Genomic DNA, 24,440 nt, shown 5'->3' with positions numbered 1-24,440 from the left:
CACCAGAGGTTGCTCAACCACTGTGTGGGTGCCAGTCTCAGTCGTCCCAGTGATGTCACATATCTGCTTCAGCATTATGCGTCCCGATGGTGTCGCCTTTGGGATGTGGGTTCCCGGTGTCACTGTCCTTGGGCTGGGTGTTGCAAAGGACAGGCTCTGCATGCCTCGGGGTGTGATAGAGATGTCTGCAGTAGGTGTTTTGTCCATTTCTTCCAGTTTGGCATATTCAGGGATTATGTTTACTTCAAAAAATTTTGTTTTCTGGACATTGTCCAGTGCATTTTTCTCAACAGCCATCCACCTGGCAGAATCAGTAGTTGCTCAGATTCAGCTGCTTCAGTATGGGTGTTTTCGGTGTGCCACGAGTAGAAATACTCGTACAAATGCCTTCTGAAATATTGTTGTTCATCAACATGACCCTGGGGTAGACCCAATAAGGGAAATATTATGTCTTGAATATTGTCCCGATAGTGCTGGCACTAATGTGTGTGATTCTACCCAGTGGGTGAAGAGGTCGGTCACCCCCACCAGGAACCTGTTCCCCCAGGATACGCGAGGTTATGGCCCCAGCAAAAAGGGTTTGAAACGGGATAGTGGAGCTACGAGGCTGCTGTTCCATCCTGTCGCTCCACCATGCCTTCTGCCCTTGGCACATCTCACATGTTCTCACATACTCCCGCACATCCTGGGCCATGTCGTACCAATAAAAATGCTGACCGACTGCCTGTCATATTTTGTCTACCCCAGAGTCACCTGCCAGGTTGTGATCATGAATGAAGCACACTACTTCGTGTATCTCTAGCAGTACAGATATGTACCACTCCTGGTCGGATTTCATTTCTTGCATGTGAAGTGCTCTGTCCCTCACAGCACAGGTCTCGCCTAATTACTCTACTTACTTCGCCCATCTGTGCTCAGCATCCTATGAAGTGCATTGGGCATTTTGCACCCAACATTTCATCTCAAACAGGTCCACAGGAGGCAAGTTGTCGTCTGCACCAAGCGCAAGTAGGTGGCAGGTCGGATCCCTTGAGTTGTGGTCGTATATCTCACAGCGAGGTGGCAGTATCTTGCTCCAAAATACATCATCATCTAGAAACGACCTCTAATCGGGGTCCCAGGACAAGGCACATGATGCTCGTTTTCTCACTCTGGGGATGTGTTCCACGACGAAGTCGGAACAATTGTAGAAACATCACCCACCTCACGAGTATTCTCTTGAAGCCGACCGCCGGTGCTCCCTCTGGTTCGCACAGGCCGTTATGCCACAACAACACTTACTCTTAAGTGCGCCGAACACGCTCGAGCGTGATGTCCGCCGAGTGTGTGAAAGTGCGCCGCAACGAACACCAAATCGACGTCAGCGCCCGGCCGGGTGTGGCAATGCACCTAACTAAGTATATATAATTATTTGTCAAATTAAAGCAACTAAATTAATAACAATTTAAAAGAGGATTCATGTAAGGGAAATTATGTCTTATTGTTTTATAAGCATATATTTTGTAACTTGTCTTTAAGTCCAAAACTGGCCAGGTCGGTTTTCCCGCGTTTCACGTGGTTAGGCGCGAGGCCGCAGGGCGGTCTCGCGCTCAGTTACCGTTTGGAGCTCGAAGGGGTCGGGCGCTCCGCGAACGTCGGGTCATCAACTCTAGCAACTCTTCAACATTTCAGCAATAGTGTAAGTTTTCGGAAACCTTTTAATTAACTCGGCGCCGACCCCAACCCAGTCGCACGATATTTCGTGCGGCTCTTAATTAATTTAAATTCTTCCCACCAGGGAACTTTACTTTTCATACGTAATCCATGTCCAGTTTAAGGACCGCGTAGTAGTGGTACGCAGTTTTCGGCTAATGAGCCAATTAATCGTTATCGTCGTAGATCCTCAGTAATAAGTGTTGAGAATAGCACTGACTAACTTTCGTCCTGTAACTTTCTCCGTTTTTTATAGTGCAAAGTGTAACGTGTATTTAAGTGACTAACTTTCATGTGTAAGGAACTTTTAGGTGTACGTCTTCAGTCGGCATGCCCACGTAATTTCAGAGACGCTAATTTTCGAAGCAGGTTAGACTGCAAACTATCCTGAACATAGGATCTTTTCTACGTATTTACGTGCCAGCCTAAGTTGTGGCACTAACCATTCATTTACATGCTAAACCATACATAGAGACGTGAAGCCACTGTTTCAGCTTGTCAATATAACTTTGCAATCTATCTTGGTCGCGCGAACCGTCACGTTTAGAGATACGCGTGTCATAGCGGTCCGACAACGGACGCGGCCAGTCTCGGGGCGTATGAGTGTATTGATACTGAATAAAGTGCAGTGTCCTGTAAACCGTTTTCCATTCATTTACGAGGTGTCCTGGGTGGCCTAAACAGTCCAGGTAATTTCTGAACGTTTTTTCAAACTCCGAGACGCGCTCCTGCCTGCAGCCACGAGGCCGAACCCCCGTTAAAAACCCTGAGATATTTTACAACACTAATAATTAATTAAAAAGCTAAAACAGGCAGCGGGAGTGGCGTCACTCTTCCACCCCTGAATGGTCTGCAACCATGTTTACATCGTCCCGACCAAGGCCTATAAATCCGTGTTCTGCACCGCTAGTACCAGATCCCGTTTTTGGAGCGCACCCCTGGCCCAGCGGGAATGAGTCAGGCAAACGCCTCGGGCGTGACCCCACTAGACTCTAATAAACTTCAGGGCACGAAACCCGGGGGCTCGATCCCATAAAAAAATTAAGGAACAAGACATTAGGACACAATTATAAATCCACAGACATTAAAAAAGTGTGTTGTAGCTACTCCGCCCGAACACCGCACACACGGAGTAGACAACGAACCTCATTACCAGTCACCACGGCCACTGGCCTTAAATCAAAGTGCCCGTGACAATGATCGTGTCAGATTAAGAGAAATCCAACAAAAACAGTTCACAGTGAGACAATATGTTAATAAATTTACAGTCGCCAACTTGATGCCACAATTCAAATAATTAAATACTCTAAAACAGTTGTTAAGCCTTAAGCACCCAATTACCAGGTGCTACCTTTTAATTGAGCACCTGGACCGTGTCTTTAGCTTATAATAGAGTAATTTAAGTTGATATAAGTTTTTGGCGCCGACTCACAAAGGAGGTGAACGTTTCCCTCCCTTGCGAGGCGGCCATGTTTGGCAGTCTCCAACCACTACGCGCCGTGTCAAGACGTGTGTCCGTGAGCAGCCTTCACTTTTGTTCCACCGATTGTTCACTCTGTAATTGATTTAATATCCAAACCTTTCTAATTCATTGCTGCTCACGTAGACTCGGCGTCTATTTCGCGGACCCGAGCTTACCTCGACCGTTTTCTCGGTGATTCCACACCGCGTCGCGGACCACACAATTTACGGCACTGGCCGACTCCTGCAAACTCGTTTTCGCTAAGATCGCCGCGCATACGCTTGCCGGCTGCAACCTCACGTAAGTGTAGAATCACTTCCCCGCGAGACTGTGGCGGCAAATTCACAATGTTATGTTAGTGTCGTGTTTTGTTTTGTAATCAGCGTATGTTAGTGTAATTGTGCAACGTCTTAGACGCCGCATAGCACATTCGCATAGCTTTTGTCGCGGTTCTGCCACCGCGTAGTGTATGTATAGGAAGTACAGCGTACCCATGCGTACCACCGGAGAAGTCCGTGGAATAAAAGCCCATTTAATATAAACTGTGTCGTCTACGATTATTCCGCATCATTCTGTCCTCCACACGGCCGAGTGGCCTCACAGCCAAGTACGGAATTTCAGGATAGATTTCCAGCCACATACCTGGCGGGGCACGTGGGGGCAGAGTACCCACGACCCATCACCAATGGCCTAGTGTCCCACTAGCTTGGCGCCCCCCTCCGGACAACAGCAGCACCGCGACACCCGTAAGGTACTTCCCGGGCCTTCTACAGAGGCAGCGTGAAGGAAATGTGAGGTAATGAATGCTCCATTTGCAGCACAAATCACCTACACTACAGGTGGGAATTGTACTTTTTCAGCGCCCATACCACTGTGAGGCACACATAAATTCATTATTGTGTTAGTTCTATTTGACGCGGCCAAATTTGGTTCTGGCATAGTCAATCATGCACTTGTTTCTATTTTCATCCCATTGGTATAGCACCATGCCAACACCCCCAGAATGCAATACAGTGTTGTGCAGGCTATCTTGAAGTAGTTTTCTGGTTTGTGGACACGCCTCTACCCGACTGCCTCATCACTCTAGTCCTAGGCGATTAACAAGGTTCTTGCTGCCAGTTCTGTGGCTAAACTAACATGCCACTGAAATACTAATGAAACAGAAACATTCTGATAGGAGAACCAAGTGTCTATAGTTTGCTGGCTCGCCACCCAATCATGCCTGGTCACAGAGGTGGCCTGAGCAAGACTAGAGACCAGGATGTTGGGTGACACCACTCCCGTGTGCATGGAGCAGAAGTAATGACATTAGCACAGTTGCGGCATGCTACAGACAGAGCTGGGTCCTTGGCTTTAATTAAGGTCCCAAGGATAATAGTAAAGTATATCACATGTTTGTAATATAATGTTATTGTTTTTTTAATGTTCTCCTTATCTGGCAGTAAAATGCGAAAAATAATACTAAATAATTGGTAAAAACCGCTTTAATTTACAGAAATAATATGTTTGAGAATATACTTTATATATATATTAAAAAACAAATTTCGCACTTTTTTATTTTCGAAAATATTAATAAAACCTATTAATAATTAAAAGAACTGATCAGTGATCGGCTGTTTGTATGTTCAACAGATGCTCGACACGAAAATTTGATATTTCACTGCATATCCCACACTTTACATTTTTTGTACGGTCGATATGTCAAAAACGTTAATGATATATTTTGGTCTTAAACAATTGACGTTTAGCTATTTATTAGGAAATTATTTTTAAATAAATTAATTTAATGCTATATCATTTATGGATAGAATGGCATTTTAATACAGGGTTGTTAGACGTACCATTGTCATGGTACTTGTACCATAATTGGCCCTAGTGTACCATGTACCATGGCGAGGTCGTCATGGTACGCAAATGTACTATAATCTGACTTTCCATCAGGTTTCTGGCGATTTTTGTTGTACATATATTAAATTCGCCATATCGGCTTCCTTGTAGATAAAATGTGCCCAGTGTATATTCTAATTTTGTAGTGTCGCCTGTTCTCACGCCTGCTTACTTATCTGTAATATAATACTCCAACTGGGCTGCCGGGACTGTCAGATCATATGACGGCAGTTCCCGCGTTGCTCAAATCTGGGAAGGGGGAAGGAAACGCGGGAAAGCTTATCACACTGAACATGAAACGAATTACAGTACATTGTTGATAGTTTTCAGTAGCTAGTTACCTGGCCTCGCCGGTGGAGTGATATCTGTTCCGTAATAATATTTTATAAATTCGGAATCATCGGAATTATACATTAAAAGTTTATGTTGCTAGCTGCCTTTTTAGTGTTGTTTTTAGATATTAGAGGTAGTGTGTGCTAACATAATGAGTTCATGCGGAAAAGATAGTGATGATCCTGGAGTACATTCTCATGTTAAGAAAAAATGTGTTCAGAAATATCGTCGGGAATGGGAAAAATTGGATGACATGAAACTGTGGGTGAGTCCAGTCCTGGGAGACTGTTTTAAAGCAAAATGTAAAAATTGTAATGAAAGCTGACATATCTGTTTTAAAAATGCATGGAAACTCGGGCAAACATTCAAAATCTATGAAGGATGCGAACATGAAATCAGTAAACTGTATGAGTTTTATCTTAAACCAGAGTAAATCTGTTACACTGACGTCGTCCGACCGATGGCCACCCTAAAGCCCGACCTGCAACCGCCAGTATTCAACCCCGCTAACGGAACGCGCCCCTAGCCATGGCCCACCCGAGTCAGGCGAGCCACCAGCAGCCAAGGTAGAACCCGGCCCCCTAATAAACAGACCGACATTACAGCCGACTACGTTGCAAAAACAAACACAGAATATTAAACAATATTATGTATAAATTAAAAGTTGATTAACGAAAGTGCAACGTAGGAGTGCCCGGGCACTCACGTGTGTAAATACGTCGATACGTGTGTGAGTGTCCCCCTGGCGGCCTTCTGCCTAGATTAGTTAATTAAACATGTGACAAAATTATTAACCGCTTGTGTTCGTTATTAACCCCCACCAAAGCAGTCCGGCAAGAGACGAACAGTCGCTGGTGTGACGTATAATTTAGAGGACATAATTCGTAAACATACTAACTCCAATTTGTAGAAGGGACGAGTGATGTTAATTTAGCCTTAATAATTAATGTAGGAATTTAGCGCCCTTAAAATCTCTTATTAACGTGTCACATTAGAAACTAACGTAATGAGGTCAACCCTGGCGCGAGGGCCACCGAGCCTCGGCCGGGCGCCATGACCACACGCCAGTACAGCGCGACTCGTGGACCGGGGCGGACGCACGTCCCACGGAGAGACAAAATCCATTGTTTGCATTGAACTCACTTCTGGTAATTATAGTCACTTCCTCGAAACCTCTTTTTACTTATCTCTCCGTGCGTACCCGGTCCAATTTTCGGTCCAGGACTTAATCCGGCCGCATAACTTTTAAAACCCCCTGCGCCACACTTGGTCTGCGGGGTAGTTTCAGCATACGGCATGGGCAGCCTCCCGAAGAACAGAACTTTAACTAAAACCAGTCGCTCTGGCGCTGACACCACCCCGTAAGGGAACTTGAGCGAATTTAGCTGCGGTCCGCGCTCCACTACAGTGGACGCGAACACCGCCTCGAGACATTGATATACGTGATTGGCTGCCTCCAATCGCCCTCACCCCTCTTTTGAGTAACCAGGTTTAGAACCGCCTAGTGCCACGCTAATACGTAATATTTAGTAACTTTGTGCGACGCCTTGAATCTGGAACGTTTTCTTTTGTAAACTTGTGCAACGCGCTACCGCGTAACATTCAATAAACTTGTGCAATGCACCTTCACGTAACATTTTTTGTGAACTTGTGCCACGTCTTATTACGTAACTTTCAGACTAACTTTGTGTAATTGTGTAACTTCTGTATTGTGTGACGTCACCCGCTGTACGACGTGGCGTGTAATCAACGGTATTACACCAAACCCACAGTCGCATATATAAACGACGCACGTCATCTGTTGCATCACTTCAGCGTCTGATTAATTAACCATACGACTCCCAACCACCGCCAAGTAGGGAATTCCTCATAACCCACGCAACACTGCCGACGGTCCTAGTGGGCCACGCAGGGCAACCGACCCCACGACCCACCTATCGACTAGAAACAGAGCTAGTCTGGCGCCCACCCGGAAACACTACACCGACAACAGCCATTCCCGCTAGGAACCGCACCGGGACTCGAGCCCGAGACCCTGGACGACGGCAACACCTCATCAAAACCACGTAATAAAAGCAGAAATAAGGATAGCAGCATATTTTGCTGCTCACAATATTCCTTTCTCTGCGATGGATCATTTAGTAGAAGTTATGAAACAGAATTTCCCTGACTCTAAAATAGCCCAAGGCATGGTCATGAAAAGAAATAAGGCTACTGCTCTTGTGAAAAATGTTATTGGTGCTACACATAAACACGAACTTTCAGAAAAGTTGAAGCTGGTAAAGTTTTCTATTTTGCCAGATGAATCAACTGATATAGGTGCTACAAAAACTTCATGTGTTGTGGTGCGTTTTTATGATTCGTTTATTGGGCGAGTGGTAAGCCAGTTTTGGGATCTCGCATAAGTGTTTCCATCTTGTGATGCAGCCTCGGCTGAGCAAGGAGCAACAGGAGCACATCTGTACGAGATTATAATGAAATCGTTTTCTGATTATTGCATTCCAAATGAAAATGTAATCGGTTTTGGATCAGATTCTGCTTCAACAATGGTTGGCGAACATAATTCGGTGGCAAGTCGTTTGAAAAATATTGTCCAGGGATCATTGTAATGAAATATGTTTGCCACTCTCTTCATCGGTGTGCAAGTGAAGCATGTGAATGTCTGCCACATAGATGTGTAGATCTCTCAAGGAATTATACAAGTACATGAAATGCAGTGCAAAACGGCAATCTCAACTTTCAGAGTTCCAAAAATTTATGGAAATCAAGGTGCACAAGTTATTACACCCTGCACAAACTATATGGCTGTCTTTGTTTGCTGTAGTGGAGAGGGTAATAGAACAATGGAAGGCATTGCTTTTATTCTTCTTAGATAAGTGGCAATAAGACCGTACCATTGCTGCTGAAGAAATATTCAATGTTCTCTGGGACCCATTCAAGAAATTGTTTTATCTTTCCCTGAAGTGGGTACTTCCAAAGTTTGTTTCAGTGAATAAGTACTTCCAGTCTGAAAAAGTACTACTTACTGTTCTAAAAGAGAAGATGGCAAGTTCCTACCGGGAATTACTTTGTGCATATATGGAACAAGACTATGTGGCACACACACCTCCTTTTTTGCAACATCAAAACATCTATCTGGGTGTAGGTGTGATGACAGAAATAAATAAGCAAAGTGTTCAAGATAGGCCCGATCTGATCGAAAACTTCGGACTAAATGTCGAGACTTCCTCATAAAAGGGTGTCAAGGAATAAAACGAAGATTTGATTTTGCAGATCCCATGTATGATTCCATTTCTGTATTGCATCCAAAGAAAGCTTTGTCGCAGAAGAAACGCATTACAACTCCATCTCTTCTGGATCTTGCAAACCAAGTAAAGAGAGCAAAGCCTGTGGAGATGCGCGAAATGCAACAAATGTATGATGAATGGAGGCGCCTACCATTAGAAACTTTAGCAGATGATATCTCTAAAGAGGAAGAACCTGACAAGTTCTGGGATAAGTTGCTGAAATTCAAGAATGAAGATGAGAATGTTTTGTATACAGCATTGCCTAATTTTTCTCTCACAGTATTATTATCTCTTCCCTTCTTGAATGCTGATTGTGAGCGCATATTTAGTAAGATAAATCTCATCAAGACCAAGACCAGGAATCGACTTGTAACAGAATCTGTTAATGGAATTGTGCTAGCATCACATTGTGTGAAAGAAAAAAAAAGGTGCTTGCTGCAGTAATTTCCAACCATCTGACGAGATGTTGAAGATGATGACATCATGACACCTGTATCCCGAATATGATTCCAAGGAACATCCTACATACGATAACACACCAACTGTCACAGACATATTTTCTTTTAATTCTGATAGTGAATAATATCATTGTGTCAGTGTTTCAGTGCCAAACGTTCGTAATTTTGTGATTTTAAAAGCATGAGCTAATTTATTTATATATTTATACCACTTATAGGTTTTTTTTATATCATTAGTGTAAAATTCAATCATGTGTTGAGCAATGAAAACTCAAAATTTTGATTTTAGACAATTTTTTATGTACCATATTGTTTTACCAATGTACCATAAATGTGAATGCGCAGTACCATAACAGAAGCACTGTCTATCGTTTTATATGAAATCGGATTTTCTATTTTGCTGTCAAATGCAAGGTCTTTGGTCAAATGTGACTGTGTTTGATGTTGATCACATTAGTTATTAAATAATGGGACTAGTTTTGATTTTACGGTTTAATATTAGAATTAATCAGAAGATATAATATTAGTTGATATTATCATACGTGTTTACTAATGAGTGTAAAACAGTTTTCACTATTTTTCGTTTTAGAAGTTATATGTTAATAACAATAATATAATATGATGACTGAACTAAATTAAGATTTAAAAATGTGGAGTGATACCACATTAAATTTTAGTTCTAGCGTTTGTCGTTTATGTGCAAATTCTAGTGAAATTGTAATTCCTATATTTGGAAAAGTAACTGACAAAGAAAGAATGGATTTAAAAATAAAGAAGTGCTTGCCAATAATTGTAAGTATCTGGGTTATTATTTCTCATATTCATGTTATGCAATACATTTCTAGAGCCTTAAGTTATGATAGAGAATGTAAGGCTATGGAAATAGTCAACTTTAAAAGTAATAATTGAGGGTAATTCTGAAAAAAGGCTTCTTTTCTACAAATAAAATCAAATCTAAAAGGCGATTTTAACTTTCTTACATATCAGATTGTCAAAGTTGGAAATGAATAAGTTCCTGTTATCTATAAATTTGGGTCTTCCACTGAAACATTTGTGCTTCCTTAGAAATTGACTGTAGAGGCATGGATAAGAGTATTTGGAAACGAGCCTTAATGTAAGATTATAATTTTGTTAATTGTTATTCTCAGGTTCGAGAGGATGACTGCAAACCGAAACAAGTGTGTTTGCCTTGCGCGTCAAAACTAGAAATGTGCGCGGATCTTGTGGAGATGTGTCTAGCTGCTGAGTTCAAATTTGATTCCATTCTGCATTCGAGGTTTCCAGGTCTGAAGTCAGCAGAGGAAAGCTCCGCTCAAATACAGGTTAATTTTTCGTAGTTTATCGTATTCATGAAAGGTCACGGACTTTCTCACGTAGCCAGTACAGTATTTTCATTGGGCCTAGTTAGTACTTAGCTGTTGTCTGTAATTGTAACTTGTCCATTTTTTGCATCACCGTCATTCCAAAATTTATCAACATAGTATTTTGACTACCATTAAAACTTTGGTGCTAATTATTGGACAGTGCAGCTTTTAGTCCCTTGGTCAAATTTCTCTTTTTTCTAAAGAAGCTTATGAATATTAGAGGCAGTTACTACAATAGCTACATTGAAAAATATGTATTACATGATATTCAGTAATGGTTCCTTATTGCTTATCTAGTTTATATCAAATTTTTAAATTCATGTTTTTACAATTAAATATATTTTGTGGTAAATATGTAGTTGGGCGGTATTTGCGAAAAAAAATGTTATAAATCCGAAAATACTCTTATTCTATGCTCTTTAACTTCCTCTTTTCATTAAAAGCGGCGGAGAAACGAAATTCCAAATACTTTAGGAGATATCGAATTTTTTAATTTCATCATATGTAGTTGAGCGGTATTTGCGAAAAAAATGTTAAAAATCCGAAAATACCTTTAGTAGATGCTCTTTGACTTCCTCTTTTCATTAAAAGCGGCGGAGATAAGAAATTCCAAATACTTTAGGAGATATCGAATTTTTAAATTTCATCACAATTATACCAGTGCATTCATGTGGCATTCCGCATTGTTTCTTGTTTACGAGTATCTATTTTTTTTTATTGGATAATGATGTCATGTGATTGATCGTGATAGGCCAGAATTCAAATGAACCAATACGTGATTATTTAGTTCATTTATTGTTTTAAAACTGTGTTTAATTACCGCCTCCAACTTAGGCGAGTTTTTAACGTTTCTAATTTTAAAGTCTTATTTTTTATTGTTGCGCAAGTAATAAGTAACAAAAAAAATTTACGTGAGTTGTTACTGTTCATCCTTTGTCCCGGTTTGTTATGTCAGGTCAGTTACATTATAAATACTTTAAAACTAAAGAACCATTGAAATAATTTCATATTATTTTTAATGTACGCTTAGTTTCAAAGTATTTACAATGTAACTGACCTGACCTAATCGACTATTTTCATTAATTAGGCATTCACAAACACACGGCAAAATAAAAAAATGGCCGCGGTCGAATGATAAACACAGGTCTTGTATGCAAAATAAGAACGGTGATATCTCCTAAAGTATTTGGAATTTCTTATCTCCGCCGCTGTTAATGAAAAGAGGAAGTTGAAGAGCATCTAATAAAGGTATTTTCGGACTTTTAACATTTTTTTTCGCAAATACCGCTCAACTAAATATGATGAAATTTAAAAATTGGATATCTCCTAAAGTATTTGGAATTTTTTACCTCCGCCACTTTTAATGAAAAGAGGAAGTTGAAGAGCGTCTAATAAAGGTATTTTCGGATTTTTAACATTTTTTTTTCGCAAATACCGCTCAACTACATATTTACCCAATTGGTTATGTTACAAGGGACAGGGTCAGTGTTTCATTTTGCGTATCCAGTTTACATCAAAGCTTTGTAGTGCTCAAAAATACATATTTTGGTCATTGTACAGTTTAAAATCACATTCAACTGCTTACTTTATATTAATATTTTACGTTAAAATATATTTGGATACGTCATGCAGAACAAATGTTTCCGGAACAATGTACATCAAAGTTTTTACACACATTTTCTTATTTTATCAATTATATATCATTCCATTACAAGTACAACAAAGTAGTTTCTTTATTTCAATATTTTATTTAAAAATAAAACTGGGTACGCAATAAGGAACGTGTACTGGGGTCTTTTCTGAACACACCAGTGGTTTTGTATAATAAAATTTATCTGATAAAATAGCTACCTTTTTGCTTTTGGGTTGAGGCAACAGCCTTGTAATTGAAGATGTGCTTTACGTTTTGACGTGCCTTGTTGTAGCTAAATATTTTCTACAACTGAGGCCTGGTGTTTTGGCAGTAATTACATAGGGGCCGATCACAGCTGAGGTGATTTAATGTCGCCATTTATTGAGAACACCCATTAATCAAACAATTTGTCGGTGTTCTCTACCTATAATTTTATCACTTAAGTCATTCTGTTGTATTCCCACAACACCAACAACACCAGTCAGAATCAAGACACGTGGTCCAAAATAACATAAATCGTCCACAGGTTCTGGGCAGTTAAATACAAGGCAGTGCTGTCAGGTGTGCGGAGAGTGCCCGTGTCGAGATGGCGAGTGGCTGAGTGTCTGCGGCAGGAGGTGGACTGCAGCAAGGCGGCGGAGGTCCTGAGCCTGCGGCCCGCCCGCGGCTGGCCCGAGGAGCTGGCCAGGGGCGACCCCGTCACGGTGCAGCACGACGGGGGCGTGATCGTGCTGGGCAAGGTGGACGGGGAGGCGCGCGAGGAGTGCCAGGACTTCGTGCTGATGGTGGAGCTCAAGTACAAGGACCCCCTGGAGGTGTCGCTGGACGGCAAGGCCCCCTCGGGCCTGTACGTGCCCGACCCCGGGGAGATGGGGGGCAGGACCCTCGCCTACGCCGTGGACGGGGCGGAGGGGGACGCTGCCCTCGGGGGCTTCACCCTCGCCGACTGCCAGGACAAGACCCGCGCGCTGATCTACGCCGCGCAGCCGGAGCAGCTGGTCGCCGCGGAGGCGGGGAAGACGGACACGGACTCCTACACGGTGGAGTTCACGACCGCGCAGCCGGACGCGCACGGCAGCAAGCTGCAGCAGCTGCTGACGTACGCGACGGTGCAGCAGGGGACTCCGGTCGTGGTTGCCCGGGCGCAAGTCCTGCCCAAAACACTCAACGAAGTCATCGAAGAGGCTAACATCGCAGCCAAAGAGATGGCGTTTTCTACCAAAGATGATGCAGCGCTGGACGGTCTAGAAAGCGGATCAATGCTGCTTGATACAAATAAGTAAGTATCTTTCTATAATTATATAACATTTTAAATGCAATATTACATATTAGGGACATGATTTTGTAGTTTTATTTCTAGAACAATTTTGTTTTTAGAACAGATTTCTGTGTAATTGTTTTTTTTATATAGTCTTTGTTGTATATATGCTTATTCGTCATTATAAATAGTTTATTAGTATTCAACAAATATGAAACTAAAAATTTCTAAATACTTATTTCACCAAAATGCCTCTCATTATGATTGACACCTGATGCACTTATGTACACTAAAATCATTAGTAATAAGCATGCGTAGAACATGAAATTCTCAGAAATTAAAATAAATCAAACATTTTTGCAAGTTTGAAACATGCACCATCATTAATGTTAAAACGTGTTACCAATGTAAGACATGCAAGATCAAACAATATAATATTAATTAGTTTCCAATCCAGTTAGGTCATACATTTTGTTAGTCCCTAAGTATTTTATTTTCTGTGTTACTATAGGATGTTGTTAAGTTGTGAGAAAATTTTATTTACTATATCTAGGGACAGGTACTTTTCGCGATCGCGAATCACCGTCGTTATTTCGCGAATTTAGCCCTTTTTTTTTTACGAAAATGTGAATTTTGCGATTTTCCACTGTTTCGTCGCGAATTTGGTCAAAATTTTGTTATTTGAAGCTTAAATTGCCGCAAACCCATATAATTTAGATATAATTCATCTTCCGTTCGTAACACCAGCGCACCAATAAAAAATAAAACAATAAAACACTACATAAAAATACATGTCACCGTACCGGCAACATTACTAGGCAAAACTAGGTAAACAATTTATTTTCTCCAACCATAACCACAAAAACCACATTCTGTGGCAATAAATCACGGCGAGGTTAACGATCACAGATGCTTAAATTTAGAAGCTCTCAAAACCAAACCCAATTTAAGCTATTTGGAAATGGGCATTTTAAAACTAACCTAAGCTAAACTTACCAAATATAAAATAAGACTCACCTAAACCAACCAAACCTAAAACTAAAGAAACCTAACTTTTTGGCCTAGCATACTACCTGAGTTAGGAATATATTTTATTGACAAACCTTCCCTCTAAACCCAAAAGTTTTGACATTCTGGAAGAGTAGCTACTTTTAAGTTTGAAGAGTTTTTCACTTCTAAATATTAGTTCTAAACATTTTGATTATTCATTACTGAATTCATTTAACTTTTTCTTAAAAAAGGTACGCGTAGATACATTTTGCCGCTTTTTTTTCCTCACCGCTTTTGGCATTTTTGCTCACCGCTTTTCACTAATTTTACTCACCGAAAAGTTCCTGTCCCTAACTATATCATATGAATTCATGTATTTATCTGTTGCAGTCTTTCTAATATTTCAACTATAATTCATCCATAAACGAATAAACAATTTTACTTAACGTGTAGCATTTATTTTTTGAAAGCCAGAAGAGCTAATACTAAATATATTTTTACTAGCAAGGTTGTGTCTGCGAATTGTGGAGTAGGAGGCAAACATTTTAACATTTATTCCACTTACCGCTCAAGTAATTATATAAATGTATGAAAATATGAACAATTAATAATTTCTCTTTTCATGGGATGGAGTCTTCTAGGTTTTTAATATATCTTTTCAACCAAATCCTGTTGTCAGCTAAGACTTGACTTATACCATTCACTAGTTTTTGTGTGATAATGTAATTAGAAGTGTTGAACCTTAAAAAAATGTAAAAAAAGGAATTATTTGTAAAATATAAACTTTTGCTTATGTATTTATTGGAATAATTTCTAATCTGTTTATAATGTATGCTTTCATAACCAAATATTTGCTCTTGCAGAATATGTTTTTCTGGTTAAAAGTTTTATATCGCTTATACAAGTCTATCCCTTGATTCTAATGATCCTGAGTACATTGATCCTTTGGTACATGATGCTTGCTGTTTTATTTAGTAGTTTGAAAGATCCTGGATAGAACAAAAATTGTGATGTAACAATGAATTATGATCATATTAACAGATCAAATAATAATCTGAAAATTAATTTTTTTCTTTACTACCTAACATTCCTTGTATTGTTATATTTTTGTTATTTCCAGGATCTTTCAATGTGCTAAATTAAAACAGCAAGCAATTAGCTGTGTTTCTTATTCTCAATATCGAAATATGTTTGTGACAGATTCAAAAGCAGCGCCACGGAGACGGAAGCAGCGGCTGCAGACAAGCCGAAGAAGCCCTTCCCGTGCTCGGTGTGCTCCAAGTCGTTCATGAGGCGCACGAACCTGAACGCGCACCTGGCCAGGCACGCCCAGGTGCGGCCGCACGCCTGCGAGGAGTGCGGGAAGAGCTTCTGCGCGCGCTGGGACCTGACCCTGCACCGGCGCATCCACGCCGGCCTGTTCGCCTGCCAGCACTGCGGCAAGGCCTTCGCGGCGCACGCCAAGCTCAAGCGCCACGTGCTGACGCACACGGGCGAGCGGCCCTTCCCGTGCGCCACCTGCGGCCGCGCGTTCGGCGACAAGCGCAACCTACAGACGCACCAGCGCGTCCACACGGGCGAGCGCCCCTTCCCGTGCGAGACGTGCGGTCGCAGCTTCCGGGTGCGCTCGCACCTGCTGGACCACCGCCGGGTGCACACGCGCGAGGCGCCCTTCACCTGCGACGTCTGCGGCAAGTCCTTCAAGTGGAAGACCAACCTCAACATCCACCTGAAGACCCACTCCGGGGAGCACCACTCGTGCGCGGACTGCGGCCGGGAGTTCACGCGCCGCTCGGAGCTGGCCAAGCACGAGCGCGTCCACGCGGGCGCGCGGCCGCACGTCTGCGATGTCTGCGGCAAGAGCTACGCCGAGCGGGGCGTGCTGCTGAAGCACGCGAAGCTGCACGGCGACCGGAAGCCGTACGGCTGCGACGTGTGCGGGAAGAGTTTCCACTACCGCTGGTACCTGATCTCGCACAAGAAGATGCACGCGGAGGAGAAGACCGGCAACGCTTGCGAGTTCTGCGGCAAAGTGTTCGACAAGAAAGGTAACTTGGCTGCTCATTCGAAGTGTTGCCATACCTTGACTCAACCAGTTACTGTAGTTTAACATCTTTTAAACGTTCATTAATACTATTTATGTATTTTTATTAAGAACATAATTATTGTTAAGTTTTAAACTGATCTTTGTGAAAAGTAAATTCTAAACAAAATGTGCACTTGTCAAATGGATTCAACTTTGCTAGCCACATTAATTCAATTCTATGTACAGTCAAACCTCTCTGAAACGACCCCTCGTGGTTCCCAGGATAAGGGTCGTAATAGATGTTTTCCGAAATTTTCATTTCATTTCAACCCCCCCCCCCCCCCCTCCCCCCCCCCCTCCTTTCCAAACCGCTACTCGCTAAGAAAAGAAACCAGCCGTACAATGGCAGGATGCTGTCACTCACAATGCTAGACGGCTTTGCTTTGAACCCACTTCAACCTTCATGACAAGTCCGTCGCCCTACAGGCCACTCTAAAGAAAATATGTCAAAAGACAGTTTATTTTTACTGGTTAGTTTACATGTACGTTTTCTGCTTGCCGTAGTTAAATACACTAGAACGCCGATGTCACGAACCCCGGATTTAACGAAGCAGTGATTTTACGAATACATTCTCGGGAACCGTCAATAAATTGGACATTTTGACCAAAATGTGAAAATCAGAAAAAACATTTTAAAAAAAGAAATGAAAGATCATTGAAATCTGTTAATTTTAACACACAGCGTAATTTTGTGTCGGCTTTAATACTTCCAAAAATGTTCATGTTAAGAATAACAAAAAAATAATGGGACATTTCCTCTAAAAATATGGCAGCTGTAGGTTCTGCAACGCGAGTGGGCGTACACTAAGCTCGCCCGGATGGCTGGCGGCAGCAACTTCATGACGCATAAGCTCACCCCTCCCTCCACTCGGTAACATTCTTCAAGGCTAGCTCATCCCTCCCAGACACACAAACCATCTAGTGTCCTCCCTTATAACACCCCAATTTTCCTTCTTTTGAAAAAGCTTCAGTGAGAAAATGCTCATTTCACCCTCCCTTATAACACCCCAACTTTCCTTCCTTTGAAAAAGCTTCAGTGAGAAAATGCTCATTTCACCCTCCCTTCTCCCGTAAAATTGGGCTATTATGAATGGGGTACTAAAGCGGTGAGGGAGGGGTAAGATTGTTGTAAATATTTTCGGACCCCTCCCTCCCCCAAACACGCCCAAAAAAAGTATGTCAAAATATGTCACTTTCCACACCAAGTTCGAGTTCAGTCATCTCTGGCAAGGAATTTACAAGCTTTCAGACTTAAATATAAATGTATTTTAATAGCAAGGGTCCTATGAAAAGGAATATACCGAATAAAATCAAACTGCTGTCACCAAACAAAGCATAAAACGGTCCAATGCGTGGTCGCTTCGTTATTGCTCGCGCGAGAGGTGAGACGTGGAATGTTAGAAGAAAGATAAATGCTGGGGAGACAGACGGCAGCCAGTGTGTTTCCTGCGTGGGGAATAAGTGGCGTAGCCTTTTTTTTATGCTGGGTAAAGCGACCTTTTTCTGTCAACCCACGGGAAAAGATAATTGCTTGAGCTGTCAAAATAAACATCGCTGCCGCAGTTAAAACAAGTCGAGGCGGGCGTGCATCCATCCGGTCGCTGTGTATTGTCAACTGATAGTAATCAAAATAAAGTGAAATCCAGCAGGTAGCTTTGCCTTAACTGCGTACCACACTAGACACTCGCAAAAAGCTAAACGTAAACATGTTGCCACAAAAACCTTTATCTGCACGCTGCCGGCAAAGGGATGTGGAATGGGGGTTGTCAATCGCTGACAGCGGTCGTAAACACGTTGCCACAAAAACCTTTATCTGCACCCTGCCGGCAAAGGGGCGTGGAATGGGGGTTGTTAAGCGCTGACAGCGGTCGACAGGAAGTGGTATCTATTTTTAGATATGCGCTGCTTACAGCAGTACAGCACTCGGCAAGAGAAACACAGTAACATGGTACGCACCACAAGAAACTTATTTTCTGTCCGATTTTCTTTGGATTTTCGGCAATTTCTTCCTGGTTCCTCGAAATCGGGTTGTAATAGAGAGGTGGTTGCAATAAATGGGGTTGCAACAAAAAGGTTTTACTGTATGTGTATATACAGGATGTAATGTTTAGGTGTGTATGTACTATAGTTGTGTGTTCTGCACCAGCTTAAGTAAAATAATGCTCTCTTAACATCTGTAAATCGCTTGTTCAGTTCTACTCTAATATATCCACAGCTCATGTCCGACCATAAGTTTTGAGAGCTTTCTTTTGCTTGATGTGATTTGTGAAACCCATGCATGCATAATTTTACTTCGCATATTATAATTGATCTGAATTACTGATAATTTTTTACACATTTCATCTTCATTTGTAATTTAGTACAAATGCAGGTACAGATGCAGTTACTGTTTGCTCTGACATTGGGAGAATCTTGTATCAACGTAGAGGGTAAAACTGAGTTTGTAGGTACAAGAAATTTACATTGGATACCTAATACCGTGTTTTCTCGCATAATCGTCGCAGATTTTATTCTAAAATCAAGTTTGAAAAGTAGGGGTGCGACAATTGTGCGGAAAGAAATTTTTTGTTAGGTAAAGTTATTCATAAAAACAAAACCTGTTCATGGAAAGTACGTTTATTTAAAAAAAGGCGGAGTATACAAGAGCACGCCAAACAATCTATATTAATAATTCCTTAAACAAAAACCTTTCTTCAACATTAAAAACTCTGACGCGAACGCAAGCCACTAGAATCTGACGTGAACTAACGTGTCATAGTACACACTTGCCATGAAAGAATGCGGGCTTAAAATGTAGTTAACTCGGCACCTGACAGAGAGCGCGCGTTGCATCCAATTGGCGAGATATCGATATTCGACTACGTTCGCACGCTCGATACGGGAAGCAACATAACCAAACATGAATGATGCGCTGGCTACATTTTTATAAGCGGTACGCCGCGGTAACGCAGACTATCAGATAAAGGAAATACCATTTAAAAACGTCTTTAAAAGAAAATTTACACGTCAGACAACTTTGTATTTCTGTTTATTAAATAAATAATTGGTAATGACTGAAATTAAATTTTAGATTACACCTACACCGCGGCGACGCAGATGATCAGATAAAGGAAATAACTTTTAAAAACGTCTTTATAAGAAAATTTACACGCCAAACAACGTCGTATTTTTCCGTTAATTTATTAAGTGGTAATGACCGAATAAATATTAGATTTATACTTTAAAATACATCGTTTTATACGGAAAAGATACCTACACAAAGCATTCTGCATCTACTAGCGGGACCAAAAACATCATGCGACGTTTACGCGAGAAGTTTTTTTATCCCAATTTTGACAGCCTAAAATATGGTTGCGATGATTACGCGCGTGCGATGATTATGCGATAAAACACGGTATTTAATTTCATAGCAATGATTAGATAACATAAAAAAAATACATTTTTAATATTTATTTACAAGTATACCCCTCATAAAATGTGTTTTCTTTTTTTCGATTTGTATTTCACATATGTGAGTGTGTGTATGTAAAAGTCATTCATATTTGACATAAGACTGAAGTTACTGTAAACCAACATATGTTGATGATAAGCTAGGAGTAGCAACTAGATTTCAGATATTTCAGTATTGTGAAGTAATACGTAGTAGCATTTTGTATGATTATATAGTTTTACTGCAATTTTGTATCATCAGTGTTGAACATTCCTTGCCACTCCATGGGCATTAGTTTTTATAAATTATTTGTTTAATTTTTGTACCTGAAAAGTTAAATTTACAAGAATAATGGTGACTGGAGTTTTTACATCTGCTCACTTACCGTATTTTAATAGCATCATACAATTTTAAATAAGCTATAAATTACTTTTATTTTATTTTATGGAAATAATGATACTAAAAAAATATTTTAACTAAAATAATTTTAATGATTACTAGCTGTAGGTTGTTATTGTATGGAGCATAAATATTCGTGAAGAGCTAAAATCATTGTTAATTTTTTTCAACATCAGTATTTTGTGAGCGTTTGCTCTAATGTGAACACATTTGAATGCAAGACATTTAAGAAAATCAATATATATAGCGCTAGTAATTCATGTGCTGTGTGTAGCTTTTAACGTTGCCTGGGTGCATACTCGCAGTAAAGTTGGCCGCAGCTGAAATATGTACTGCCACATCTAAATGTCTCTTATGAAATTGGAAGTGGCCATTGCAATCTTGACAGTATTTGTGATAAGGATTTATTGTTACTGATTGGGTGAATCTTTTTAAGGTTGGCAGTGATAAGAAAAGTACTTTTTATTTTAAAAACAATCATCATGCAATATTTTTATGTTTATTACATTTCTGGTGCTATTTACATTTTGAGACTTTCACACCTTTTTGTGGTATTTACTTTGAAAAGTATTTAGTAGTCCTGTTAAAACTACATTGAAGTTAGATAATTTTGCTAGAACAGCATGGCTGTGGTCATAAATGTGCCGTATTAAATACCTTTAACTGTAATGTATGTATATATATATATAAGATTGGATGTTTGTTCTCAAGCAATTCTTCACAGTGAAACTTCATTACAAAGTACCACACTTTATTGTATTTCTCCCTTTAAAGTTTTTTCCCCGATACCTAAAAGATGTTTTACATTTAGTAACAGTTCTGTATAAAGTTATTATACTATTAACTATCAAAATTCTGTTTTGTTTATGTGTAATATATTTAGCTCTTGGTATACAGCATTTGATAGGAGTAATTTCGTGAATGGAACGGAAATTTGTAACAGACGATGCTGCTATCTATGGCGGATGGCACGAATTAAAGTTCACAAAGCCAAAGGGAAAATTTATAGTATGTATTAACTATTTGATGAATTGCAACAAGATGGGCAGTATTTAAATAAAATTCCTGTCAAAAAGGTGGTCCGAAGCTGGGGTTTAGTGTTTTTCCAAGTCTTTTTCACTTTTATCGGAGCCGTTTCATTAAAAAGTTTAAAATTTCACTCTGCAAATGGGATTATTCGATAGACGATGAAGCTGCACTGGCAGTGAATTCTAGCGGCAGGTGCAAAAATTACGTTTCATTTGCGTTAAAAAAATATAGTTGGAAACACAATTGGTGTATATTTATCATGCTTGGCATTATTTTAAAGAATTCTACGTTAACATTCGTGCCTGAGTTTCATATTATAGGTGTATTTGCGACTTGAGAACACAATTTGCTCATTTTTGAGGTTAATGTTTTACACATCACTGGGTGAGTTCTGACTGACTCGCTCACTTTTTTTTCTAAGTATGTTGTAATGAGATGTTAGAGGTAGGTAACACATGGGCTATACAGATATTATGAAATTCCAGCCTTAAGGGGGTTAAAATGCGGTAGTTTTAATTTTACACAAAAATAATTTAGAAGGTAAGATTTTAAACATCTAAACAATGGGTGCCTTTTCGTCTTTCAAGCAAAACATGTGAAGCCTTATGATCCAAAAGCATGCAATGTGGTCATTATAAGCTCAGAAACATTGGGATTGTCATAAGGTTGCATACTAAAATTGTGTGTTTTTCACATTAATGTATTAGAAGGCCTACACAAATAATGCCTGTACTTAAAAACTGTACTTGACTTGCCTACAGTCCTACTGCAAATAAACAATAGTTCACTGCTATCTCGTATGATTGAAATAGTTTAAGTATAGTGGATTCCCTTTCAACCGGCTTCCGCTTAAACCGATCACCATGAGTTTGAAATTATAACTTACTGATCTGTCGCAATGTGTCTTAACTACTAATCTATTCGGTTCAGTTGAGCTGCTACGTTACTGTAGTGTCGACTGGTTAAAACTATTTTTTTTATTATACTTATTAAATATTTAATTGTGTGGATAAAAAACATTAAAGCAAAAAAAAAACTTTCTTAAAGCTTCTGAAAATTTATTTGTGCTATTGAATAAATATCTTATAATTAATATCTAATTGTAAATGAAAAAATAAGAATCAATAATTGATGTCACTATGCATGAAAAGGTTGAAAGGTAGCCAGTTACTGTAAGTATAAAATATTAATTATTAAAAAAATTTTGAAAACCTCTTGACTTGTAGGCTGAGGATTGAAATCCAACTACATAGTGATGGTTTCTGGTTCTTACATTTGTGGCTCAACTTGAGTGCTAAGTTGGTTCTATGCTGGTTCTTTTGCCTTTATAGCTTTTATTTTGCTTACCTACTCTATTTTGGTGTACTGTAAAATGCAATGTAAGAAGAAAAAAATCAGTAGTAAAGTATATACCTGTGTCAAAAATGTGGTGTTTGAGTAATTAACAGTTATCTCAAGAAGTGTAGGTATGTGTTGGAAAAATAATGTCTAAGGAATAATTCCCTTTTTCTGTGTCCACCAGTGATGTAAATTCTTGTATTAACTTCAGCTAATTTCATTGTCACTGTACTACTATATTCCACCCAATAAACTGTCACTTTTTAAAATTGTTATCTTACATGATTAAAAGTTAATGGAATGTACTCATAATGTGGTCAGTATTAATAAATACAATGCCTACTTTTTGTGTTATTTTGTTTTATTGTTACAAAGTTTGAGGCTCTGATACGTATTGAAGATGGTTTAAATTATTAATAATGGTGTCTTTAGAGGCAGGGTGGTAGATTGATCAGGTGGCTTGCCTTCCAATAAAGTGATAAAGTTTTTTGGGATTGTCCTTTCCCAAATCCATGTATTCCTAAAATGCTCAGTTTTCAACACTTTTCGCCATGTTCAATGACCATAATGTCAAGACATTTAAAACCTCATTCATTCATAGATTTATGGACTCGTCATTGGTAATGTGTTGCAACATTATGCCATTGGTCGCAAATCAGAACGCCTATAGTCTACTTTATTCATTCTGTATATTTTGTGCATTCAATTTATTTTATATTAACATGTACATAAGAGATTAAATAAAACCTATTTAAATATAGGTACAGTAAACTTTTAACCCTTTCGAATTATACCCAAGTCAATGAGAAAACTTCTGATATATCAAAATAGTTAAGTATAAGTGGAGTTTTTTTAAACCCCAATTCATATCTTTGTAGGTTGGGCGTGTGTAAGATAAACTTTTTGGAAGAATGGTGCCTCATACATTTTGCTCACTTCTGTAGTTATCGGTTTTTTTTTTTTATATAGATAAACTGAATTATTTCAAGGGTAATATAGGTACTGCTCCCAGTTTCATTCGCTGCCGTTGCCGGTGATGAGTACTACGGTCAACTGCTGTCCCATTGTTTACATTTGTTTTGAGAAAGTGCATTTCTTAAGGTGGACTCAATTAAAAGGGATGTAATAGACTCTGAATAGTTGTCAGAACCAAACTGTCAGAAATAATAAGAAATATAAATACTAATAGTTCTCTCTCTGGATAGTTATTACTCTGACTATTAATACTGTCGAGTATAGACTCTTTGGTTATTTAAATTTGTATCTGGGCACAACTCTTATGTACAACTTAACTTCGTTACTGGGATAGGTCTAGTGTATTGGGGTACATAAGAAAAAGGAAGTAATTTCACACTTCAAATCTAGAATTGGCATGAGATTGACAACATGTAAATTAAGATCGTTAAGAAAACAAACATATACACTGTAAAATAATAACAGGGTAACATAGGATTAAACAAATAATCTTTAATCAAAGTATAGCTAATTAAAGGTTGGACCGGTGGTATACTATTATGTTTTCTTAAATAACAGGAGATATGTTGCACACATGATAAAAAACAAAAGTTTATGAGTTCAAATTAATTGTGTCTGTTGCTCTCAATCTATATTGAATTTAGTGCGTAAAAATACTGTTTATTATCTTCGTAATCTAATTTAATTTAGTGTACCTCGGCTGAATTCAGTGTATAGATGTGGTAGAACGTCATGAGAGATCCGTCTCATTTCACCTCTGGGTTTGAACTTATTACAGTGTAGATCAGAATTGTAATTGGCTTACAAAAAAAAATGTTT

General features: G+C 39.6%; 1 protein-coding gene across 2 annotated transcripts; it reads left to right on the top strand.

The window, feature by feature from the left end:
* Window positions 1-9,519: 9,519 nt before the first annotated feature.
* On the top strand, window positions 9,520-22,993 carry LOC134542862 (zinc finger protein 253-like). Of its 2 annotated transcripts, XM_063387433.1 has the most exons (4): window positions 9,520-9,911; window positions 10,268-10,441; window positions 12,731-13,395; window positions 15,565-22,993. In XM_063387433.1, exons 1-4 carry the CDS (start codon window positions 9,768-9,770, stop codon window positions 16,472-16,474), a joined length of 1,893 nt encoding a protein of 630 aa, XP_063243503.1. In that variant the 5' UTR covers window positions 9,520-9,767; the 3' UTR covers window positions 16,475-22,993. The 2 variants fall into 2 exon arrangements, with proteins under 2 accessions (XP_063243503.1, XP_063243504.1); XM_063387434.1 differs by lacking the exon at window positions 10,268-10,441 and having other exon boundaries at window positions 9,533-9,911.
* Window positions 22,994-24,440: the final 1,447 nt, after the last annotated feature.

The sequence above is a fragment of the Bacillus rossius genome, assembly GCF_032445375.1.
Source record: "Bacillus rossius redtenbacheri isolate Brsri chromosome 9 unlocalized genomic scaffold, Brsri_v3 Brsri_v3_scf9_2, whole genome shotgun sequence".
Lineage (NCBI taxonomy): Eukaryota > Metazoa > Arthropoda > Insecta > Phasmatodea > Bacillidae > Bacillus > Bacillus rossius.
Note: the sequence above shows the minus strand (reverse complement) of the source record. Positions and strands in the feature narration are given on the sequence as shown.